Genomic DNA, 24,981 nt, shown 5'->3' with positions numbered 1-24,981 from the left:
TCCTTCGTGTGGGCCAACCTCCGATGGCTCTCTGGAATCAGGATGCATATCCCAATTTATGGCCTGACAGTAGCAGATGATATCATCGTGGATGCTATTGCTATCTCGGACACCCTGGGCTGCCATTTTGTGGAGATTTAGAGCTCCTCTCACAATCACCCTGCCTTCTTCCATCGGAAACAAGCAGAGGAGGCTCAGGCAATACCCTTCCCTTCTCAGAATTGTGAGTGCTACAATGCCACCTTTACTATGAGGGAACTAGATAATGCTGTCACTTCATCCCGATCCTCCACCCCAGGGCCAGATGATGTTCACTTTCAGAAGTTGCAGCACCTTTCTCTTGTGGGCAATCACTTTCTGCTTCATACGTGCAACTCAATCTGGGCAGAGGACACATTTCCCAGATGGTGATGTGAAGCCAGTGCCATACCCATGCCTAAGCCCAGTAAGGACAAACACCTTCCTTCCAGCTATCGCCCCATTTCTCGCATCAGCTGTGTTCACAAGGTGATGGAATGTATGATTCACACACAGCTATTACAGTGGCTAGAGTCTCGCAATTTACTAAAAACTGCACAGAGTGGATTTCAAACACTCTGTTCTGCTGTTGACCATCACCTCACTTTGTCCACCCATATCGTGAATAGTTTTCTTCGGAAATCCCAGACTGTGGCAGAGTTTTTCTATTTGGAGAAAGCCTATGACACCTGCTGGAGGACTAGTATCCACTGTATACTCTAAGGAGTAAGCTCGTCAGAAAATAACGGTGATGCATATGTATGTATGAAACAAACACAACAAAAGAAAACTTTTCTTGCTACTGGTGTTAAACAGTCTCACGGAAAGAATATGGGGTATTTAGATTCCTGTGCCTCAACTCACATCACTAATGATGGAAAGAAGCTCCATATTGTCAAGCCATGTAATAGTTAAGTGACAAGCATGGGAGGTGATGGCTTAGTAAGAGAGACTACTGGAAGTGTTAATCTGACCTCCTATACTGGTGATAAAACAGTAGAAGAAAAAGCATCTGATGTCATTCATATCCCAAACACAGCTGTAAATTTGCTCTCAGTTAGTAAAATTGTAAGCAAAGGGCATAAAGTGCCTTTTAACAAAAAAATTGGGTTCATCTACACTGCAGAAGGTGAACTAAATGCCTTTTAACAAACAAACAAAAAAAAAAAAAAAAAAAAAAAAATTGGGTTCATCTACACTGCAGAAGGTTAACCAAATGCCTAAGAGTGGCGTCTGTTGTTTAAATACATGTGAAATGAAACAGTGCTACTATACAAAAGATACGGGATTCTTATGGCATCGCAGGCTAGGACATATGAATTGTAAAAGTATGCTATGTTGTCAAAGGTTTTGGCAGGACTAAATGGAGATGTCATGGTGAAGGATCCCTGTGAGTTGTGCATCATGGGAAAATAGTCACGTCTCCCATTTAGACCTAGCAAAAGGTATTGTAAACATGACTTAGACTTAATACAATCTGATTTGTGTGGGCAAATGGAGACAATCTATTGGTGGAAATCATTATTTCTAAGAACTGTGACTGATGCCCGACAACAGGGACTTACATACCTTTACAATAAAAAATAGCGCATTGAGAATGGCTAACTACTAGCCGAAATCTGGATTTGCATAATAAAATCTAAAAAGGACGACTGATTGCTGCACTCTATAATTTATAAAATCATTATTTTCTCTTATTTATTTATGATTTTTCAAGATTCAAGTTTGTTTATTTGTTGAAGAAAACATCTGAGGTAACACAGATATTTGTAAACCTCAAAGCCATGATGGAAGAGGAGGCAGGGAGAAATATGTCAATGATGAGCTAAAAGGATTTATGGCTTCTAAGGATATCATCCACCAACTTACAGTATTTTATAATCCACAGCAAAATGGTGTTGCCAAAGCTAATAGAACATTGGTTGAAAAGGCTCATACTACGATGTTCGATGCTAACCTACCAAATGAGTATTGGGTTGAAGCTATGTCTACAGCTGCGTACCTATCAAATTGTTTACCATCCACCACACTCAGAGATAAGACACCATATGAACTTTGGCATAGGAAGAAAGCCTTTTTTATCACATCTGGGAATTTTTGGCTGCAGTGCAATGGTTCACATTCCAAAACCCCATTGCAAGAAGTGGGATAAGAAGTTGCAGAAGTCGACATTTGTAGGCTACTGTCAGGCAACCAAAAGCTATTGATTCATCGATATGGAGACTGTCCAGATAATTGTCAGCATGGATGTAAAATTGCTGGAGGATGGGAGTTTCTCTAGTTTGAAGACAGAGGAACATTACCTTGGGATTGGAGCAAGAAGCAGTTCTTCAGGACATCAGTACTTCACAAACTGAAGAAGAAATGAAGTCAGAAGACAGTGATAATGAACCCTTTTATGGCTTTGACAGTGATTCAGTAGAAACTGAAGCTCAAGACAAGGGTCATGAGAATCGAAACATAGTTAAAGAGGTTACACCTCGAAGGTCAAACAGAGAACCAAAACCCAACATATGGCCCAATCATGTTACTAACTATTTGAAACAAGGACTTCCATGTGAGGACATTGATATCAAAGAAGCTTTGAAAGGGGCAAATGATGAAGAATGCAAAAAAGCAATGAAGAAAGAATTTCCATCCATAGTTCGTAATAACACATTTGAAGAAGTAGACCTGCCCAGGGGACACAAACCACTCACAACTAAGTGGGTATTAAAAATAAAGCCTGGGATTAGCAGTACACCAGAAACAGTTAGGGCATGTCTAATTGTAAAAGGATGCACTCAAGTTCCGGGTGTTGATTATCAGGAAATCTTCACACCAGTGGTCAGGCATACATCCGTTAGATATCTCTTGTCTATGGCAGCTCAAGAGACCCTGGAGATTGACCATGCTGACATGACTACTGTTCATCTCTATGGAGACTTGAATGAAGAAATTTATGTCATTCCACCAGAAAATTTTGTAACTCCTGGAGGCTGAAGAAAGCTGTTTATGGACTCAAACAGGCTGGTAGAAATTGGAATCAAAAAATTGATGAGGTATTAAGAAAACTGAAATTGAATGGATCAAACACTGATCCATATATCTATTTTCACAGAGATGGCACCAAACTAGTCATCATAGCTTTATATGTCAGCGAAATGTTATTATTCCCTAATGACAGAAGTTTCTCGAATCAGTTCAAAAGTTCCTTGAAGAGATTTTTTGAGGTAAAAGATTTAGGACAGGTATGCCAATGCCTAGGCATGGAAATTAAACAGGATAGTGATAAAGGAAAAAATTTGTATCTCCCAGAAATCCTATGAAAAAAACTGTTCTGGTGAAATTTGGAATGAGTGAAGCCCAGCCGGTGTCAACACCACTTGAACTTGATTTGGACTTTGTAGCAGTCGAATCAGGTGATATCAAGCTACCATGTCAAGAAGCAGTAGGAAGTCTTCTATATGGCATGTTGAGTCAGGTGTTATTAATGTTGAACGTCTGCCTTTTTGAAGAAATGTTAGCCAATGCTTCCAGAAAACCACTTGGCAATGCCAGACATGAAACGTGTATAAGAACTGGTGGCCTTGTGAAGTAAGTGGAAGAGTGATAGGACATTTAGACTTCATAATTTGTGTCACTGTTAATTTAGGGGACATGTTAAGGTATGTAAATTGAGATCGGCAGTTCTTTCTTTCTTTCTTTCTTTCTTTCTTTCTTTTTTTTTTACTCCATTGTGTTGTAATTATTTGGTGGTTATTATATATTCTGGGGTGTTTAGTTCTTTTTATACACAAACTGATTAATTAGTAAAGCCTTATTTTAGAAAGCTTTAATGTTTATATTAAAAATGTTCAACAGATATGATGAGAATGTCAGTGTATCCACACTTTGGTCTCAGCCATTTTGGGCTTATACTACAGTACTGATGTCAACTTGAGGGTAGAATCCTTTGCAGTATCAGAGTCAGCAGCTGTGGATCACATCTATGAGAGGCACCAAATTCAAGACTTGATTTTAAAAGACAGAAATTTCAGAAGCAATGTGGCATTTTCTCTTTCTCAAGATATGTAGTATCCTACATAATTCCTGTTAAATTCTCAGAATTTTTCTGTTTGGTACTTTTGAGATGATGAAAATAGAAAGCAATTGCAATTAAGAAATTAGACAAAGAAGTTAAAAAGCAAACATTGTTTATAAATCTTGATACACTGAAAAGTGAAAGTTCTCCTTTCCAGACACTGTAATGCTGTGTACTAGTGTCAATAGGAAACATATAAAACATTGAAATTGTCTGTTGATATTTCACTACTGAAGGTAGCATTCCTATCAGAATATTATCATCTTTCAAATAAAACAAAATACAACAAAACAGCTTTTCCCATTCATTAATATTTTATCAAAAGTCACACATGGAAAAAGTCAACTGTTTTGCCACCAGTGGTGGCATATATTATGGACCAGGAATGTTTTACATGAAACTGTATAAGACAGCTTACTTACTCCCTGCCCACCCGCCCTCTCACTCACTCACTCACCCACCCTCCTGCATGCCGGAAGTAGTGAGGACTATTCAGTAAGTGAACTTCCACAACAATGCATTTGTTCTTGACATTACTTGACTGCACTTGCAAACGCATCTGTTGATGCATATGTTTGCAGACTTGAAAAGTGGTCAATGCAGAAATGTCATGCATGCACCAGGTATATGTGAGAATCATTAGACAGTGGTTTATAAACTGAAACAGGCCTATCATATATTTCAATGTATTTTTAATTTTGACATAAGGTTTACAGCCCCAGTGGAATGATGATTTCAATCTTCAACACCCTCAATCTTTTTTTCCGTTCTTCATTGACTTAAATTATCACAGAACTGCCTTTTCCAGTGCACAAGAAAAATGACTCTGCTGTGTCTATGCCTGTGTTTATGACCTTTTTAAAGCTTAAAAAAATTTTTTTTTCCTCTGAATAAACATGACTTTCTTGAATACAGTGAAGTATTTTTATAAATTTATTCTTATATATTTTAAAAAAGTATAAGATGTCAATTATAAGAAATTAAGTCATTCCATTGCCTAAAATATTACTTTTCTTGTATTTAAACCACTAAAGTATACCTTATATGTTTTATGAAATGCAGACTAGCAAAACATGCATTAAAGTTTCCTTCATTTACATTGAATAAAGAAAAAAATTACGTGTATGCTACCTGACAGCTCTTATTTCTTCCTAAACCCACTGTGTGCATTCTATCGTCATTGTCATCATTAGCATCATCATCGTCATCATCATCATCCATTAGCAGTTTGGGTATCTCTGTTCACACAATGGACCATGTCATCTTACATCAATGCTTCCCTGGGGTTGATACTGTAGCACTTTGCCTGGCAATCTGTTCTCTAGCATGCTAAGAACAAGCTGGTGCTATTTAGATTAGTGCTTTGTTCATCAGATACTTTTATGTACCATTGTTTTCATACACATTCAGTTGTCAACCATCTCACATCCCTTAGGGAATGTAAAAAAATTCATCTGCTTACTGTCTACTCTGGCTTGATGTCAGACGTTTGTTCTCATATAGAAGCTTTTTTTTATTTCACATTGTGAAATATAATGTTTCTTTCCTCATTTGCTTATCAACATTTCTTTGTAATCTGGTGACAAATTACTGAACTGCAAATGTAGAAAGTACTATCTGTGCATATCCAGTGCTTGTGTGGGAGCAACACTGCCAATTAATGTGTGTTAGGATACTTGATGTTTGTACCATGACTGTTGGAAATCAGTGTTGCTTGAGAGGAATATTGTCAGTTACAAGTTCTGAATCTCACAAGTAATCAGATCTGTAAAATGTGATAGAAAGTTATTTAGTTCTTCTTTGACATTCCCCACCAGTTGCTACTTGAGTTCAAAAGAATGAAATGTTTCTTTCATGGTAGTTAGGTGAAAATAAGTACAACATTTTATGCGGGTCAGTATTGTGAAGCAAAACTAAGTACATGTTATCCATAATGTGCACCTTGCCAGTTTTCTTGATTCCTCTGTCAACAATTCAACTGCAAGAGGTCCTTTGGTTGATAAGTGATTGCTCGATGTTCCTCCTCATGATGTTTCTGTTTGGTGTTGTGCAAGAATTTATGTCCCACCTCTTCACTAGCTGCTTTCAGATTTATAAACATGTATTCATACCAATTTCCAATCTGTAGATTGCGACACACAATCTCTTTCACAACAAGAACTTGTTAATTGTTCTGTGGCGTTCCCACGTTTACATATTGTAGTGTGTGTAAAACGTCAAAGAATTCTCACATGTATTAATGTTGTGTTTGGTCGTCTGACACATACACACATGCATACACAAAATTATGATAAGCTGTTGAACTGTTTTTCCCTTATCCCTTTATCTCTTATATGCAGGGTGATTTTGTGATAAACAAAATGTGTTGTTAGTGTAACATTTGTAATTGTATGTGTTTTATTTTGTATTAAGGATGGGACTTACCTACACACCACAGCACATCTGCCTTACTGGAAGCCAAATTTCATTGTGAATGGTACTGGTGACCCAGGTGAATTTGCTGACCAGTTCATCGAGCACTTTTTCACCCTATATGATGACCCCGATCGAATGAAACTCCGTGGATTGTACCATGAGAAGGCTTACTTCTCACTTTGCAGTTTATATTTGGATGCACAATTTACAACTCCCAATGCAAGGTAAGTCAGCCTCTCTCTCTCTCTCTCTCTCTCTCTCTCTCTCTCTCTCTCTCTCTTTCTTTCTTTCTTTCTCACATAAATGAAATAGCTTTGGAAGACAATGGAAACCACAAATTAGAATGGCATGGGTTTGAGTGCCTTAACCACTACACCAGGTCACTCTGAGTTTATTTGCGGCAGTGGGGAAGGGCGGGGAGAGTTGTTTAGTATTTTAATACATTCAACTACAAGATTAGAATTCTCACATGAGACTGTGAAACTGGTAATATTCAGAATAATATTTCCAGAGTGAATTTTCACTCTACAGCAGATTATGTGTACCAGACTGGGCCTCGAAGCTATGGGATGGGTGATAAGTCAGGCAGGGAAACTCAGTCAGTAGAGCATTTGGTCTGCGAAAGACAAATATCCCAGGTTTGAATCCCAGTCCAGCACACAGTTTCGATCTACCAGTAAGTTTAAAGATAATATTATTTAAAACATTGGTGATTTTCTTATATTACACTACTGGAAATTGAAATAAGAACACCGTGGATTCATTGTCCCAGGAAGGGGAAACTTTATTGATACATTCCTGGGGTCAGATACATCACATGATCACACTGACAGAACCACAGGCACGTAGACACAGGCAACAGAGCATGCACAATGTCGGCACTAGCACAGTGTATATCCACCTTTCGCAGCAATGCAGGCTGCTATTCTCCCATGGAGACGATCGTAGAGATGCTGGATGTAGTCCTGTGGAACGGCTTGCCATGCCATTTCCACCTGGCGCCTCAGTTGGACCAGCGTTCGTGCTGGACGTGCAGACCGCGTGAGACGACGCTTCATCCAGTCCCAAACATGCTCAATGGGGGACAGATCCGAAGATCTTGCTGGCCAGGGTAGTTGACTTACACCTTCTAGAGCACGTTGGGTGGCACGGGATACATGTGGACGTGCATTGTCCTGTTGGAACAGCAAGTTCCCTTGTCGGTCTAGGAATGGTAGAACGATGGGTTTGATGACGGTTTGGATGTACCGTGCACTATTCAGTGTCCCCTCAACGATCACCAGTGGTGTACGGCCAGTGTAGGAGATCGCTCCCCACACCATGATGCCGGGTGTTGGCCCTGTGTGCCTCGGTCGTATGCAGTCCTGATTGTGGCGCTCACCTGCACGGCGCCAAACACGCATACGACCATCATTGGCACCAAGGCAGAAGCGACTCTCATCGCTGAAGACGACACGTCTCCATTCGTCCCTCCATTCACACCTGTCGCGACACCACTGGAGGCGGGCTGCACGATGTTGGGGTGTGAGCGGAAGACGGCCTAACGGTGTGCGGGACCGTAGCCCAGCTTCATGGAGACGGTTGCGAATGGTCCTCGCCGATACCCCAGGAGCAACAGTGTCCCTAATTTGCTGGGAAATGGCGGTGCGGTCCCCTACGGCACTGCGTAGGATCCTACGGTCGTGGCGTGCATCCGTGCGTCGCTGCGGTCCGGTCCCAGGTCGACGGGCACGTGCACCTTCCGCCGACCACTGGCGACAACATCGATGTACTGTGGAGACCTCACGCCCCACGTGTTGAGCAATTCGGCGGTACGTCCACCCAGCCTCCCGCATGCCCACTGTACGCCCTCGCTCAAAGTCCGTCAACTGCACATACGGTTCACGTCCACGCTGTCGCGGCATGCTGCCAGTGTTAAAGACTGCGATGGAGCTCCGTATGCCACGGCAAACTGGCTGACACTGACGGCGGCGGTGCACAAATGCTGCGCAGCTAGCGCCATTCGACGGCCAACACCGCGGTTCCTGGTGTGTCCGCTGTGCCGTGCGTGTGATCATTGCTTGTACAGCCCTCTCGCAGTGTCCGGAGCAAGTATGGTGGGTCTGACACACCGGTGTCAATGTGTTCTTTTTTCCATTTCCAGGAGTGTAGATCAGCCCCTCAGGTTTGATATGTTGTCAGATTCCTTCTCACCCTGTATCAATGAGTGACTGACTTATTTCCATTGTAAAAAATGCCTGTGGCTTTGTCAAATGTTACACATCCATTATTTTGCTTGTGTATTGCCTTCCTTTTTGGTTTCCAGAGGATCATTTCAGAAATTCTATGCACATAGAAATTTGAACCAAACACATTATTTCATATATCCTTTGAAAATGATATATGGCCACCCCATCCCCCCGCGCTCTCTCTCGCGCTCTCTCTCTCTCTCTCTCTCTCTCTCTCTCTCTCTCTCTCTCTCTCTCACACACCACACACACACACACACACACTAGCACACACAATCTTTTCTCTCTTTTACCATATTAACAATTCCTTGATACCTCAGGGGCCAGATTTAGACTTTTAGTTCAATGTGCAAACTGTTTTTGTTTTGTGTGTTATAGTCATGACATTCACTGTTGTGTTTGTACAAAGGAAAGTTATTACATACAAAGGTCAACAAGGAAAAAATATACTGTGAGGACCTGTGAAGGATCACCATTTTGCGAAATAAGTAACTTGTATGGTGAATATCACTCATTACCCTGATAGCTTGATACCTTTTTTTTTTAATTTGGGAACTATCCTATGACATTAATTAATAAAAGAATCCAAAAGAGGAAGCTTTAATAGTATCTGCTGCAGCCACAGAAGCAGTAATTCGTAGTGCAAATATTGCGGAGCTATGTCTTTCAAAAAGATTAAGAATGTGGGTTGACCAGTTACATTTGCTGTCTCTATAAGGACCCAGTAGTTTTTTATCCTCAGATTTTTAAATTGGTTGATCTCTACACTTTTTCTTAATTTTTCAAGATTTCTTTGAGACATATGAAACCTCCTATAATGGGTTTTATCTGCATTGAGTGATAGACCATTTGAAGAAAACCAGTTTAAAATTTTAAACTGTACGTATCTCGTTCAAGATGGTTGCCAGACAATTCATCAGTGAGAATTGAAGTATCGTCTGCAAAAAGGAAAATTTGCTCTTTATATCAAAACAGAGAGGGAGGTCATTAATGAAAAAAATAGCCTTGTGGCACACTGCAATTTAAGGTCTCCCACTCAGATGAGGCAGGTTCTCTGAATGGGTCATCAGCATTACAGTCTGATTCCAGTCCTTTAGGTATTACTGAAGCCATGAATAAACAGTACAGCCAAACCTTATTATTTGGCCTTTTTCAAAAGAATTTGATGGTTTATGCAGTCAAAAGCTTTTGAGGGATCACAAAAAATACCTACTGGAGATATTCTTTTGTTAATGGCTGCCAGAACTTGATTTTTAAATGAGAAAATTGCTTGTTCATCATAAAAACCAGCCCAAAACCCAAATTGACTATTGTTGAGGAATTTGTGGAAGTTGAGATGATCGACAGTCTTTGCACGAGTTTTTCAAGAATTTTGGAAAAGATAATGAAAGGGAAATTGGGTGATAGTGTGTCACCTTATTTTTATCACCTTTTTTAAAGAGAAGTATCTTATTACCTTCCTTAGAGTGCTACAGAAAAGTTGTAGTGCTGCTGTTTCTTTGGGCCGAACAAGTTTTGAGAGAATTGTACATCATCCTCTTTGTTCTGCAAGATGTTTTTATTTCCGCAGCGAGCCAGATCTTCCTGTCAGTGGTTACATGGCTGTTTCTAATGATTTTTTTTTTAGAAAAGGTAGCTTTCAAAGAGAGACATTAATTCATTTACTTGTTACTGACATATGTTTCACTGTAAACTGGGCTCCAATCTCTCTCTTGCAGGCTGTAGTTGAAATTTTTAAAGCTCTCATCAATCACCCTAAAAGATTTCCAATAACACTACGAACTGTCGCACAGATTAATGTCTGTCGGTGTAAGTCATTGACCACCATGGTTGGACATATAGTGATACCATTCACTCTTGGCTTATTTATAGGTGTATTGTCAATCATATTTTGACAGTTATTAATACACCTGGTTGGAAAATCCACAACTGGTATCATGTTAAAAGACTCGATTAAATGTTCTAAATCTACATTACTGTTGCTCTCATTTAGAAAATTTAAATTCAAATCACCTGCAGTTATTAAATTCTTGGATCATGTTACCTGTAGGAGCCCTGTCAAGTACTAACACTACAACTGGAAAGTCATTTATAGTAATCTCTACTCCACATATTTCAATATGTTCTCCATACAGTGACTCTTTAAATCTAATGCTTTGTAAGATATATTATTTTTTACGTAAATTACACCACCACCTTTCTCAAAGATAGTTCTGGAGTAATGTGTTGCTAGACAGTAACCATTAAGCTGCAACATTTCAACATCTTTCCTGTGGTCTTCACTGAAACATAATACATCAACCTTTACCCCTTGTGGATCCTCTAAGAGAACATAATTTCATTTATTTCACTTGTAAGTCCCTTTATATTTTGGTGAAAAATTGTCATTGCTTTGTTATTTGCAGAACTTGCATCCTTTTGCCTAAAATAGGATCTGAGGGCTTTGAAGCAATAGGCTCATTGTTAACTGTTTTGCTGATATTTTTACTTGAAAAATGCCGTGATGAGATTGCTTGAGCCATTTGAGGGGAATATGTTTAGAGATGGAGTTGTTATTGTCTACTTCCACAGTTGTGTCAGTCAAAAGAGTACCTAATGCTTTTTTTCCCATATTAATTCTGGTAACAAAGAACACTCAGCAAAACAGAATGGCAACCTTAAATCAAGCATTGGTAAACATCTATAGAAACAAAGTTATTCATATTGCACAACAAACGTGCAACATCAACATTCAAGAAGGCACAAATTGCTGTCATTGACGTAACAATAGCTATAGCAAAATTTATCAACTCAAAATCACGATGCTTGTATGGCCTGTCAAATTTTGTTATTGAAAAGATAGTGGACATTATACTAGACTCACGTTGTATATTAATAAATTAGATTTTTATGAGTTGCTCTTTTCCAGCCTGCTTAAAGATAACAGTAGTTGTCCCTGTCCATAAAAAAGAGACAGGTTATTTGTTGATAATAGTGTCTTCTCAAAGTGTATGACTGTGAGTGTCATTGTAGATGCACTGAGGTGCTATGGCATTCGAGATGCAGAGCTCACTCTTGTAGAATTCTATGTTGGCAATAGCAAGCAGAACATACACTTTAATGGTATGAGCTTTGTATTCCCAAATATTTCAAGACACATGTCTCAAGGTTCTGTACTGGGGCCCGTGTTGTTTATAATCCATATTAATGACATTCCAAGTATCATGCCATGTAAATCTGTTCTTTCATTGTAATCAAAAATGACATAGGGGACCTAAAGGAACAAAGCCAACCTAAGAATTTGTAGTATCTGGTTTAAGGACAATGGATTACATGTTAATCAGAATAAAACTGAAAATGTTATTTTTAATTTACGCAATACCAACAACATTTGTATGTCTATTAAACTTCTGTGTGTAAGCTTGAATTCCAAATTAACCTGGAAACTCCATACAGATTCTGTATGCACTAAATTTTCAAGAGTCATATACCTGATACTTAGACTTGGAACATGTGTGAGTGAAAGCAGGTCATATTACGCATTTTTTTCATAGCCATATAAAATACTTCATACTGCTTTGGGGCAGCTCCCCTAGTGCAGAGAGAGTTTTTATGTGACAAAGAAAGGCTGTCAGATGTGTATTGAGTGTCCTCAAAAACAATTTATCTTGTAGGCCACTTTTAAAGAAGCTGGGTGTCATGACAGTCCCATCATTATTTGTACTTAGTTGCCTGGTTTACACAAAAGAGAACACAGAGCTATGCATTAAGGAATTAATTTCACTGTAACAACACATGTGACAAAGAAAAGATTGACCAACTGTTTAGAAGAATAAGCAAGACTCAAAAAATACGTACCATAGAGTAAAACCGTTCAGTGCACTGCTACCAGAAGCACACACTACCTCATTAAAAACATTCAGAAATGTTGTACAAAACTGACTTAAAAAGAAAGAAGGCTTTCTGTGTAATATAGGAATTTCTCAATTTTGAAAAAGAAATTAATTGTATTTTCATATGAAAATCTACATGATTTAACTGCTTTCTTTAATATATTTATATGTGTTATTCAGTTTGACAAACTATTAACATCAGTAGCATGCAAAATGCTCAAAGATGAAAATATATAAAAAGCTGTCATCAGAACCTTGATGATACTCCCTCCATTTGGAGAAGTTGAGTCAGCACCTCGCTACTACACTTGAGTAGGTGTTTTATACTTGTTAGCGAATCTGTCACCATATTTGTGGAAAAAGATGGACAAATTACAGGTGTAGCTTTGATTAGGGTCACTAGTATCATAGGGGAAAAATTTCTCATGTCTTTCCAACACAAACAAAACAAGATTTTTCCAATGAACTAAATAGATTCCTGTAGGAAGGCATTACCTACAAAAGAATCCGTGGTACGGCTATGGGCACCTGCATGGCACCATCCTATGCCAACCTATTCATGGGCCACCTCGAGGAATCCTTCCTAAAAACCCAGAATCCTAAACCCCTCACCTGGTTCAGATTCATTGATGACATCTTTACTGTCTGGATTAAAGGTGAGGACACCCTATCCACATTCCTCCAGATCCTCAACAACTTCTCCCCCATTTGCTTCACCTGGTGCTACTCAACCAACAACATCAGTACCTCCATGCATATCAAACCTACTAATCACCAGCAACACCTCCACTTCAACTGCTGCCACTCATTCCATACCAAGAAGTCCCTTCCGTACAGCCTAGCCATCCTTGGTCGTCGCATCTGCAGTGATGAGCAGTCCCTCTCAAAATATACTGAGGGTCTCTCTCACTGAAGCCTTCACTGACCGTAATTATCCTCCCAACCTTGTTCAAAAACAAATCTCCCATGCCTTATCTTTCCAGTCTCCCACAGTCCGGCCACAGAGGAGCATTCCCCTTGTAACTCAGTACCATCTGGAACTGGAGCAACAGAATTACATACCCCACCAGGGTTTTGATTACCTCTCGTCATGCCGTGAAATGAGAAATGTCCTGCCCTCTATCCTTCCCACCCCTCCAACAGTGATATTTTGCTATCCACCGAACCTTCACAATATACTCATCCATCCTTACACAAGCCCTGCTCCCAATCAATTACCTCATGGCTCATACCCCTGTAATAGACCTAGACCTGTCTCATACATCCTCCCACCACCACCACCACCACCACCACCATCTACTCCAGTCCGGTCACAAACATCACCTATCCCATCAAAGACAGGGCTACCTGTGAAACCAGTCATGCGATTTACAAGCTAAGCTGTAATCACTGTGCTGCATTCTATGTAGGCATGACAACCAACAAGCTGTCTGTCTGCATGGATGACCACCGACAAACTGTGGCCAAAAAAACAAGTGGACCACCCTGTTGCTGAACACGCTACCAAACATGATATCCCTTATCTCAATGACTGCTTCACAGCCTGTGCCATATGGATCCTTCCCACCAATGCCAGATTTTCTGAATTGCACAGGTGGGAACTTCCCCACAGTACGTCCTACATTCCCCTAACCCTCCTGGCCCCAACCTTCATTAGTCACTGCCCTCACCCATCCAGCCCCCTCCCTGTTCTCATTCCAGTCGTAATGACCAGAGAAAACACTCTGACATTTGTGCAACAAGGTTCTACTCCTGTCAGCTGCCAGCAGTGGAGGATGAACCATTGACACTGCAAGGCACTTATTCTGATGTATCATGAGAAAAATCATTAAATAAATATCAGCCCAAGATCCCAAGACAAAGGCTGACTGGCAGTGTTTCGTTTATATTTTAGTCTTATACAAATGTTGTCCAGTTTCTGATTGATAAATGACTTGTTATGATATTCTTCTCAGGTGTGCAGCCGTATAATGCAGTCATCTTGACACAGAATTTCAATGGACCAACTGGTGACAATCTTCAGGTGGGTAGGCTGATGCACAGTTTAACCGGAACTGAGTTTCCAACAGGATCAGTAGTTCCTTTATACACTGCAGCTGACCACACCAGAGGTGCGTGAGCAGCAGTGTTACTGCCATGAAGCACAAGTGAACCAGTAGTGCACCGGGGGAAGAAATAAGCAAAATGGTATATCACTAGCAGAACGCTAATTAACTCCGTATCTGCATTCAGTGACGCCTATAGGCTGAGGATGACACGGCGGTCGGTCAGTACCGTTAGGGTCTTCCGAAACTCTTTAAGATGGAGTTTTAATTGGACCATCTCAAAGTTGTTTTTAAGCACAATGGTTACACCACCAGGCAAACCATAGAGGATAATTTTAAATTTGTTGCTTTTTTACCTTTTGCTGGAAATGTATCCTCAAAAATTTCAAGAATTTTAAGAAGAATGATATAAAAAGTGTACGTATGCCACCGACTAAGATTAGAGCGCTTCGTGGTTCAGTGAAGGATGACTTGGGACTGATGAAACCTGCAGTATACGAAGTTCTTTGTCATTTTGGGTTGGCTTACATTGACAAAACTGTCTTTACTACTCAGAGCTGATGAACATCTTTGTCACACTCATTTGCTCCTGCGAGGGAAATCCACAGTGGCAGAACACTGTCCTAAACAGGGCATAGGATGATATATAATGAGGTGCAAATGATTGCTCTTGCTTGGGGGTAATGTGTTCTAAAGGAATCTATTGAAATTCGGCTATCTAGTACTATTACTAACAGGGATAAAGGCTTCCCTAAGTAAGATATGGAACCCAGTTTTATCTAATCTTAAGACGATCTTTGTTTCGACGAGTGAATTCCTTTAATTAGTGTTCTGCTAGCGATATATCGTTTTGCCGCTGCTAGGTCACTTGTGCTTCAGGGCAGCAGTGCTACTGCTTGTGCATGCTTGGTGGGGCAGCCACAGTGTATAAAGGAGCCATCAATTCTTTGGAAACTCTGTTCTGGCGAGTTTGTGCATCAGCATACCCACCAGAAGATGGTGGCCAGTTGGTCCATTGAAATACTTTAAGTTGAGTACATTATCCGGCTGGATATACTAGAAGGCTACGTAATCACAAATAATGTGCGCATAGTGCAGTGCTGCAATACTTGCTGTATTGTGGAATTGTCCCCATAAAGTGTTATTCTAACTGTAGCTGTACTCAGGGCGGATCTCAGAGAATTATACAAGTTGCTACCCAAAATATCTGAGAATTTCATTATGGCGGTCAAACCAGTAGCAATACAACATTCTGCTGTTATATGTCTCGAGGTGTGTGTCTTAGTTACTGTGGAACAAAGTTGTATCTTTGACGCATGCAGTTGTGGGTTTTAGTGGTGCATGTCAGGACGTGCTTCAGTGCTTCTGCGAATTGTGGAATGGAAAATGTGCAGGAGCAATGGATTTGCATCAAACTGTGTTTAAAGTTGAAGAAAACTATAGCTGAAACCCAGTGCATGCTGACAGGCATTTGGTGAGAGTGCTCAAATCAAGCAAGAATATTTGAGTGGTTCTAGTACTTCAAGGAAGGCTGACAATCTGTGGAAGATAACCGTCAACATGCACAACACCAGAAATGATTACAAAAATGCGAAACACAATTCATGAAGACCGAAGGCAGTTAATTCACAATGTCTGTAATGGACTCAGGCTGTTGTATGGTATGTGACAGTGAATTCTAACTGATGAACTGAATACAAGACAAATTGCTGCAATGTTTAGCCCTCACCTTCTCAGCATCAACCCATGAGAACTCAGATTGAGACATATTCTGAGCTCCACCAAAGAGTTCCTGATTGTTCAGAATTATTATTCAGAGTCACAAGAAGTGATGACCCTTGTGTCTGTGGCTATGATCCAGCAATGAAGTAGCAATCATCACAATGGAAAACGCCACCTTCTCCAAGGGTGGAAAAAGCTTGATGGTGCTAATCATTTATCTCAACATTCAGGTTTACAGCAACAAGAAGTCAGTGCTAATCATTTATCTCAACATTCACGGAATAGTGCATAAGGAGTTTGTTCCACTTGGTCAGACTGCAAATGGCAGTTTTACTATGTGGTTTTCATGTGACTGAAGGAAAATTTGAACACAAATGCCCAGAGCTGTAGAAAAAGAATGGCTGTTAGTGCACTATGACAATGCACACACCTCACTCATTGTGAAGGAATTGCTGGCCAAAAACAACATGGAAATGGTCCCCCAACCACCCTAATTGCCAGACCTAGCCCCATACAACGTGTGCCTGTTACTGAAGATGAAAATTGCTTTGGAAGGGTGATGTTTTGATTTGACTGAAGACATCAGAGTGGAACTGCAACAGGTCCCGAACATCCTTCACCCTGCAGATTTCCAGGAGTGCTTCCAGAAATGAGAACAACACTGGGATTGTTGTGTGCATGCCCAAGGTGACTACTTTGAAGGTTACGGAGAACATTGGGATGCAAGCATTGTTTTCTAATTTTTACAGCGAAATTCTCTTATATTTTGGGTGTCTTTTACGATGCTGTATCAGAAGCTCTTTATCTGCCTTATGCCATTAGACCAAGTACTTAAGGAATTTGATCCACGCACCACAGATGAGGCCTTGTTGTATTATATGACCATGGGTCTGTGTATTTCTATATTCTGGAAAAAGACAATGGCAGGCAAAATGTTGGAGGACTGCTTGTTTCTCTGCTATGCAGAAAGTAAGCAAGAATCATAAAAACGCATAGTGACTTTCCCTTTCTTGCAGATTTGTTGATACCTTACTGCAAATTATCTTTAGTAAACCAGCTATTTCAAGGCAACAGGAATACACATTCTTAGAAGAGGTATCTGAATTGCTCTTGAAAGCCAAAGGTGAGAAAAGCATGGAAAAAATGCAACAAAGGGGATAAAATTTAGGCAAACCCCAAGCCAGAAAATTGAGTGTTCCTTAGCAAATAGAACTGGGTACATTTTCAGAAGAGGAAGAAATCATTAGGTATGAAAGTTGATTATTGTCTCACCTCAGTGAAGTGTTATATGACTGGTATGAATTGTTTACAGCACCTGAGAGTGAACTAGGCCAAGGATTCTCCAGTGTCAAGTATTTGGCCAAGTAGTCCATGAGCGTAATGTGCAAGCAAGTGAATACAAGTACTTGCATTATACACATTGTCCAAGCATACTGATTGAAGTTTCCCGTAATTTCCTCAGATCATTCATGCTGAAGGTTAGCACAGTTCTAGTAACATCTCAGAGCCATTAGCATTCCAACTCAGGCTCACATTGTGTGTGAATTGTGTTGTAGATGTTAACTGAAAAATTCTTAAGAAAAACAGTTGCAAACTTTTGATACAGACACTGACTCAGAATGGCAGATTTTCCAGTATCAGAAAATTCTTATGTGCAATATCTTACGGTATTTCAGTATTTCATCCTGGGGCTACTACTTTTCCAGATATATGTTAATGACTTTTCCTTCAAATGTATCAGATAATTCTACAGCCATTTTGTTTGTGGATGAGTTGGCTTGACCATTGTAGATACACATGAGGAATGGCATAATATAAAGAATCATGATTTGGGGAGAAGCACAGCAAACAGAACAACTATTAACTGCAGCACAACTCTGTATCTCCATTGTTTTTACAGTAAATTCAGTTTGCATTCAAGTTCATCATTTTAGACTATAGAAGACAGTGTTTGAACAGACAGTATTTTTTATTTATTTTATTAAAATTCATTACTGGTTTCAGCTTTTCGGCTACCATTAGATCTAACACATAGGCATGTAATTAGCACTGACATGTATAATCTAACCCAATAGAAAAGTCCGGGTTTTCTCAAGAGGTACAGGTGGCCTCATTTCATATTCTTCTTCTTCTTCTTCTTTTTCTTTTTACCAAGGTTTCATGATTAGGGGAGTGGAGGAGTCAAGATCGCTGTGAATGGTAGTAGAGGGGAAACATTCATGGATGGCACACATTCATGACCTCTTGCAGAAGCTGAAAGCAGCTGATTCTGGTGTTAGGATATTTTATAGACTCATCACCAGCAATACACTGAAACTTAGGTACTTCATACACTTTCATTCCTTGACACCATAGGAAATTATTTTGGGACAAATCATTGAAAGCACGAAAAGTTACATGGACTGTGGTTGGTACTCATCCACATGAGTAATAAAAGGAATACGCTAAACTTCAGTTACATGATAAATCACAGAAACCTAAAAGCTGTATATTCAACTAAATACTTAGGGATTAGAATTACAGTTAACTTAAATTGGAATGATCTCTTAGATAATGTTGTGGGGAGAGCAAATGAAAGACTGTGATTTATGGGAGAACACGTAGAAAATGCGACAGGTCTACTAAACCGACTGTTTACACTCCATTTGTCTGCCCTTTTCTGGAGTATTGCTGTACAGTGTGATGTCTGTATTAGCTAGGCTTGACAGAGGACATCGAAAAAATCCTAAGTAGTGCAGTTCGTTTTGTATAATGGTGATATAGGGGAGAGGGTGCCACAGCTACGATACACAAATTGGGGTGGCAGTTATTAAAAAAGGCCTTTTTTTGTGTCAGAATCTTCTCATGAAATTTCAGTCACCAACTTTCTTCTCATAGTGTGAAAATATGTTGTTGGCACTCACCTACATAGGGAGAAATGATCATCAATTCATCATAATAAAATAGCAATCAGAGCTTGCATGGAAAGATTTGAATATTTGTTTTCTGTACAGACTGTTCCAGAGTGGAGCAGTAGAGAGCTAGCTTGAAGATGGTTTGATGAACCCTCTGCCAGCCACTTAAATGTGAATTGCAGAGTAACCGTGTAGATGAAGGTGTAACCATTTGACTGCAGTGCACTCCTCTGACATTTCAAAAGTATTGTGTTGCAGTACTGCTGCTGGACTTGTGGCTCACTTTCATTTGCTAACATTTCAACAGATATCTTGTTAATGTACAATATATGACTTCATTGTCAGTTAGATGTGAATGTTTTTTTAGTTTACACACATCACACATAACAGTTTGCTGTAAACTCAACAAATGACATTTCCAATATTATTTCCTTAGGTCATGTGTTGTTTCCTCTGTGATGTGAAATTGTATGAGGCATGTTAAAAAATTAAGAGAGCTCAGTTGTTTAAAAATTTATAAAACATTTACAGGTTTACAAAGGTACATCCAAAACGCTATTTTTCAACCTAGTCGCATTCATTCTCGATGTGCTTGTGAGCTGAAGGATGAATTTTCTGATACCTTCATAAAAAAAGTCTCACCCTGGGTCTTCAACACACTGTTTGTCTGCACTCTGGATCGCATCACCGGTAAGAATCCTTTTTGCACCCATAAACAACCTCAGAAAGGTGAAGGTGTCAAATTAGGACTGTCTAGCCAATCAGTGTTCACTACAAACTACACTCCTGGAAATTGAAATAAGAACACCATGAATTCATTGTCCCAGGAAGGGGAAACTTTATTGACACATTCCTGGGGTCAGATACATCACATGATCACACTGACAGAACCACAGGCACATAGACACAGGCAACAGAGCATGCACAATGTCGGCACTAGTACAGTGTATATCCACCTTTCGCAGCAATGCAGGCTGCTATTCTCCCATGGAGACGATCGTAGAGATGCTGGATGTAGTCCTGTGGAACGGCTTGCCATGCCATTTCCACCTGGCGCCTCAGTTGGACCAGCGTTCGTGCTGGACGTGCAGACCGCGTGAGACGACGCTTCATCCAGTCCCAAACATGCTCAATGGGGGACAGATCCGGAGATCTTGCTGGCCAGGGTAGTTGACTTACACCTTCTAGAGCACGTTGGGTGGCACGGGATACATGCGGACGTGCATTGTCCTGTTGGAACAGCAAGTTCCCTTGCCGGTCTAGGAATGGTAGAACGATGGGTTCGATGACGGTTTGGATGCCGGGTGTTGGCCCTGTGTGCCTCGGTCGTATGCAGTCCTGATTGTGGCGCTCACCTGCACGGCGCCAAACACGCATACGACCATCATTGGCACCAAGGCAGAAGCGACTCTCATCGCTGAAGACGACACGTCTCCATTCGTCCCTCCATTCACGCCTGTCGCGACACCACTGGAGGCGGGCTGCACGATGTTGGGGCGTGAGCGGAAGACGGCCTAACGGTGTGCGGGACCGTAGCCCAGCTTCATGGAGACGGTTGCGAATGGTCCTCGCCGATACCCTAGGAGCAACAGTGATCCTAATTTGCTGGGAAGTGGCGGTGCGGTCCCCTACGGCACTGCGTAGGATCCTACGGTCTTGGCGTGCATCCGTGCGTCGCTGCGGTCCGGTCCCAGGTCGACGGGCACATGCACCTTCCGCCGACCACTGGCGACAACATCGATGTACTGTGGAGACCTCACGCCCCACGTGTTGAGCAATTCGGCGGTACGTCCACCCGGCCTCCCGCATGCCCACTATACGCCCTCGCTCAAAGTCCGTCAACTGCACATACGGTTCACGTCCACGCTGTCGCGGCATGCTACCAGTGTTAAAGACTGCGATGGAGCTCCGTATGCCACGGCAAACTGGCTGACACTGACGGCGGCGGTGCACAAATGCTGCGCAGCTAGCGCCATTCGACGGCCAACACCGCGGTTCCTGGTGTGTCTGCTGTGCCGTGCGTGTGATCATTGCTTGTACAGCCCTCTCGTAGTGTCCGGAGCAAGTATGGTGGGTCTGACACACCGGTGTCAATGTGTTCTTTTTTCCATTTCCAGGAGTGTATTTCTCTGATCTAGTTCACCATCTCGTTTGTCATAGTTGGGGGGCACTCACTCTTTAGTTCATCATGAACATTTGTTCTGCCAGCTTTAAACTCACAACCCCACTTGTACGCATTTGGATGTTTTGTCATGTCATCCCCCTAAACAATTTTGGTTTTGTTAAAAATCTGAAACCGTGTGTATCTCTTGACACTAAGAAACTGGATTATGTTCCTCATCTCACAGCTGGCAGGATTTGTAATACACACACTAATTTCAGCATGAGAATTTTCAGCCAACTGAGATGAACATCCCAACTGCCAACACCTTGTGGTAAAATGCAGTGCTACCAACTTTGTCAAAAAAAAAATCCCTTTGAGCGTAGGTCAGAGGCTCTTTACACTTTCTTTCTGGAGATGCCTCATAGCATTATTTTTTACTTCTTGCTCATCACCCTCATTAAACTACTTAAAAATGTCTGAAAATTATTATTGATACCAGTTTTCCAATCCACGAAACACCTGTAGTTATGTTGGAATCAGAAATGTCCATCTATGTTGAGCATAAACCTGAGAGTGAGTTAGAAAGTTAATTACCTTCAGTGATTTTTGTTAAAGTTTGGTCAACTTAGCTCGTTTCTCAACAATAATTGTAGATTCTTCTCTCCTACATTCATGGCTCAGTGGTCGTGGTGGTTGATTCCTTTCTGAAATGGCTGCAAAAGAGGTTTCCAGCTTTTGTACCTCCATACATTAAGTAAATAATAAGATGTTACAGATTGTATATTTAATCAAAATGCATTTATTCAGTATCTAGTATCTGGTGACTGTCATAAGGCACTTTATACATAAGAGAGCAACTCTCTTGTGCCAAAATGTTACACACACACACACACACACACACACACACACACACACACACAGTGCTGGCAAGAGTAGAGGTGTAAGAGTTTTAGTACAAATGCAACGGTATTAAGAAAAAGATAGTTGAAACTGTCAGAAAGTGAGCTTTTGGCCAACAAGGCCTCAGAAACACACAAAACACCCACCCACCCACCCAACTCTCTCTCCCTCTCTCTCTCTCTCTCTCTCTCTCTCTCTCTCTCTCTCTCACACACACACACACACACACACACACACACACACACACACACACACACACACAGTCTCTGGCCCTTGAGGCCAGACTGTGAGCAGCAGCATGTGATGGGAGAGGCAACTGGGTGGTGGGGGTAAAGTAGTGGCCTGGTTTGGGAGAGGGAGGGGTAGCGAGGCAGGGGAGGGGTACAGTAAAGTGCTGCTTGTGGGAGAGTACAGGGGCGAGGTGGAGAGAGGGTAGGGCAGCTAGCAGCTAGGTGCAGTCGGGAGGTTCAATGGAGGGTGGGGGGGGGGGGTGTAACAGAAAGGGAGAGAAGTAAAAACTGTGGGTGCATTGGTGGAATAGAGGACTGAAGTACTGGAATGGGATCAGGGAAGGTGCTAAGTAGGTAAGGACAATGACTAATGAAGGTTGAGGCCAGGAGGATTACGGGAACATAGGATATATTGCAAGGACAGTTCCCACCTGTGCAATTCATAAAAGCTGGTGTTGGTAGAAATGTTCCAGATGGCACAGGCTGTGAGGCTGTCATTAAAATGAAAAACATCATTTGGTCTGATTGCTCAGCAATGGGGTGGTCCAGTTGTTTCGTGGCCACAGTTTGCCAGTGGCCATTCGTGCAGACAGACAGCTTGTTGGTTGTCATGCCCACGTATAAATGCATCACAGTGGTTGCAGCTTAGCTTGTAGATCACATGACTGGTTTCAGAGGTAGCCCTGCCTTTGATAGGATGGGTGATGTTTGTGACCGGACTGGAGTAGGTGAGTGTCTTGCATCTAGGCCTGTTCCAAGGATATGAGCCATGAGGCAATGGGTTGGGAGCAGGATTTATGTAGGGATGGACGAGGATATTGTGTAGGACCAGAGGGTGACAGAAAACCATTCCCATTGGGCACTGCTGCTTGCTAGCCTCAGGAGCCAGAGACTGTGGTCCTTTTTTTGTGAGTTGCATTTGCATGAGTATGTGTGTATGTTGTCTGTTTCCAACAAAGGCCCCGTTGGCCGAAAGCTCATTCTGACAATCATTCTGTTGTGTCTATCTGAAACTGAGCATCTACGCTATATGGTGAGTAGCAACTATCCTTTTCATAACATTGTTGCTTTCCATCCTGGATGGTGAGTAGCAACTGTCCTTTTCATAACATTGTTACTTTCCGTCCCGGATTTTCCATATTTAGTTTTAGTACAGAGAGATACGGATATAATGGTTACAACGAGTGAGTTGCATTTTATTAATATTTGATGGAGAAAATCAAATATCTTAATTCATCTTTCAAAATAATTACAGAAGCCATAAATCTGATTGTAATTCAAATTTTTAATATTCATGACTTCTTATATGAATATGACTGAAATACACCAAAAATACAAAAGTCATTATCTTTCTTATAAAATAAATATTCTTAGATCAACTTCATATATTATTTCAGATATGAATATAATAGAGAGAAACATTCCACGTGGGAAAAATATATCTAAAAACAAAGATGATGCGACTTACCAAACAAAAGCACTGGCAGGTCGATAGACACACAAACATACACACAAAATTCTAGCTTTCGCAACCAATGGCTGCTTCGTCAGGAAAGAGGGAAGGAGAGGGAAAGACGAAAGGATGTGGGTTTTAGGGGAGAGGGGGTAGGGGGATGTGTGTGTGTGCGAGTGTATACCTGTCCTTTTTTCCCCCTAAGGTAAGTCTTTCCGCTCCCGGGATTGGAATGACTCCTTACCCTCTCCCTTAAAACCCACATCCTTTCGTCTTTCCCTCTCCTTCCCTCTTTCCTGACGAAGCAGCCGTTGGTTGCGAAAGCTAGAATTTTGTGTGTATGTTTGTGTTTGTTTGTGTGTCTATCGACCTGCCAGCGCTTTTGTTTGGTAAGTCTCATCATCTTTGTTTTTAGATATATCATATAGTATTTCTGTTCATAAAACCTGTGATTATTTGGTTCCAAGATCAAAATTATATTAGTACAGAATTACAGTTTTGATCTCATTTGATCGTTTTATGAACTAATTTTTATTGGTTTCCCCGGATGCATTGACCAGTCCATTATTGGCTGCAGTAAATACTCCCAACCATCCTTGTATCTGTCCAAAACCCAATACGAAAAAAGCTGAAAATAGCGAGTGTGTCAGGACCATTGAGCACCCTGTGTGTAGAATTCAACATTCTTGGCACAGCCTCAAAGTTTTGCGTGTTCCAGTAGGAACATTAACAGTTGGGAATTCCTAAGCTGACAGTTGAAATGGAACATGGATGGTTTTTGGTATGGTATTAATGTTACATATCCTGTGTAACTCTTGTGATGTTCAATGTTAACAGATTTATTTAGTAAGTTTCTCTTGATTGCCTCTCTTGATATTTTCTGAGTGGCCCTGCTAGTCAATTCCACTTAACCGCAGTTTTTACAGGACTTTGTCTCCTTGTGCGTGAATGGCTGCTGAAAGAGAGTGATAATTGTCTTCCAAGCTGTTTCAATGACTTGAACGACTAAGCTTTAAACCTTGTGTATTGACACTTTC

The 24,981-nt window shown here is 41.0% G+C and overlaps 1 protein-coding gene across 1 annotated transcript in view; it reads left to right on the top strand.

Moving 5' to 3' along the window:
• The window catches only part of LOC126106900 (nuclear RNA export factor 1-like), a 214,081-nt gene that overhangs the window by 133,592 nt on the left and 55,508 nt on the right, over window positions 1-24,981 (top strand). Inside the window, exon 11 of the mRNA XM_049913317.1 lies at window positions 6,494-6,720. Within this exon, the coding sequence (XP_049769274.1) occupies window positions 6,494-6,720 (227 nt within the window). The remainder of the gene's footprint in view (window positions 1-6,493; window positions 6,721-24,981) is intronic.

The sequence above is a fragment of the Schistocerca cancellata genome, chromosome 10 (genome assembly GCF_023864275.1).
Source record: "Schistocerca cancellata isolate TAMUIC-IGC-003103 chromosome 10, iqSchCanc2.1, whole genome shotgun sequence".
In the NCBI taxonomy this organism is placed as follows: domain Eukaryota; kingdom Metazoa; phylum Arthropoda; class Insecta; order Orthoptera; family Acrididae; genus Schistocerca; species Schistocerca cancellata.
The sequence above is the reverse complement of the archived record's forward strand: the minus strand, read 5'-3'. Positions and strand labels throughout refer to the sequence as shown.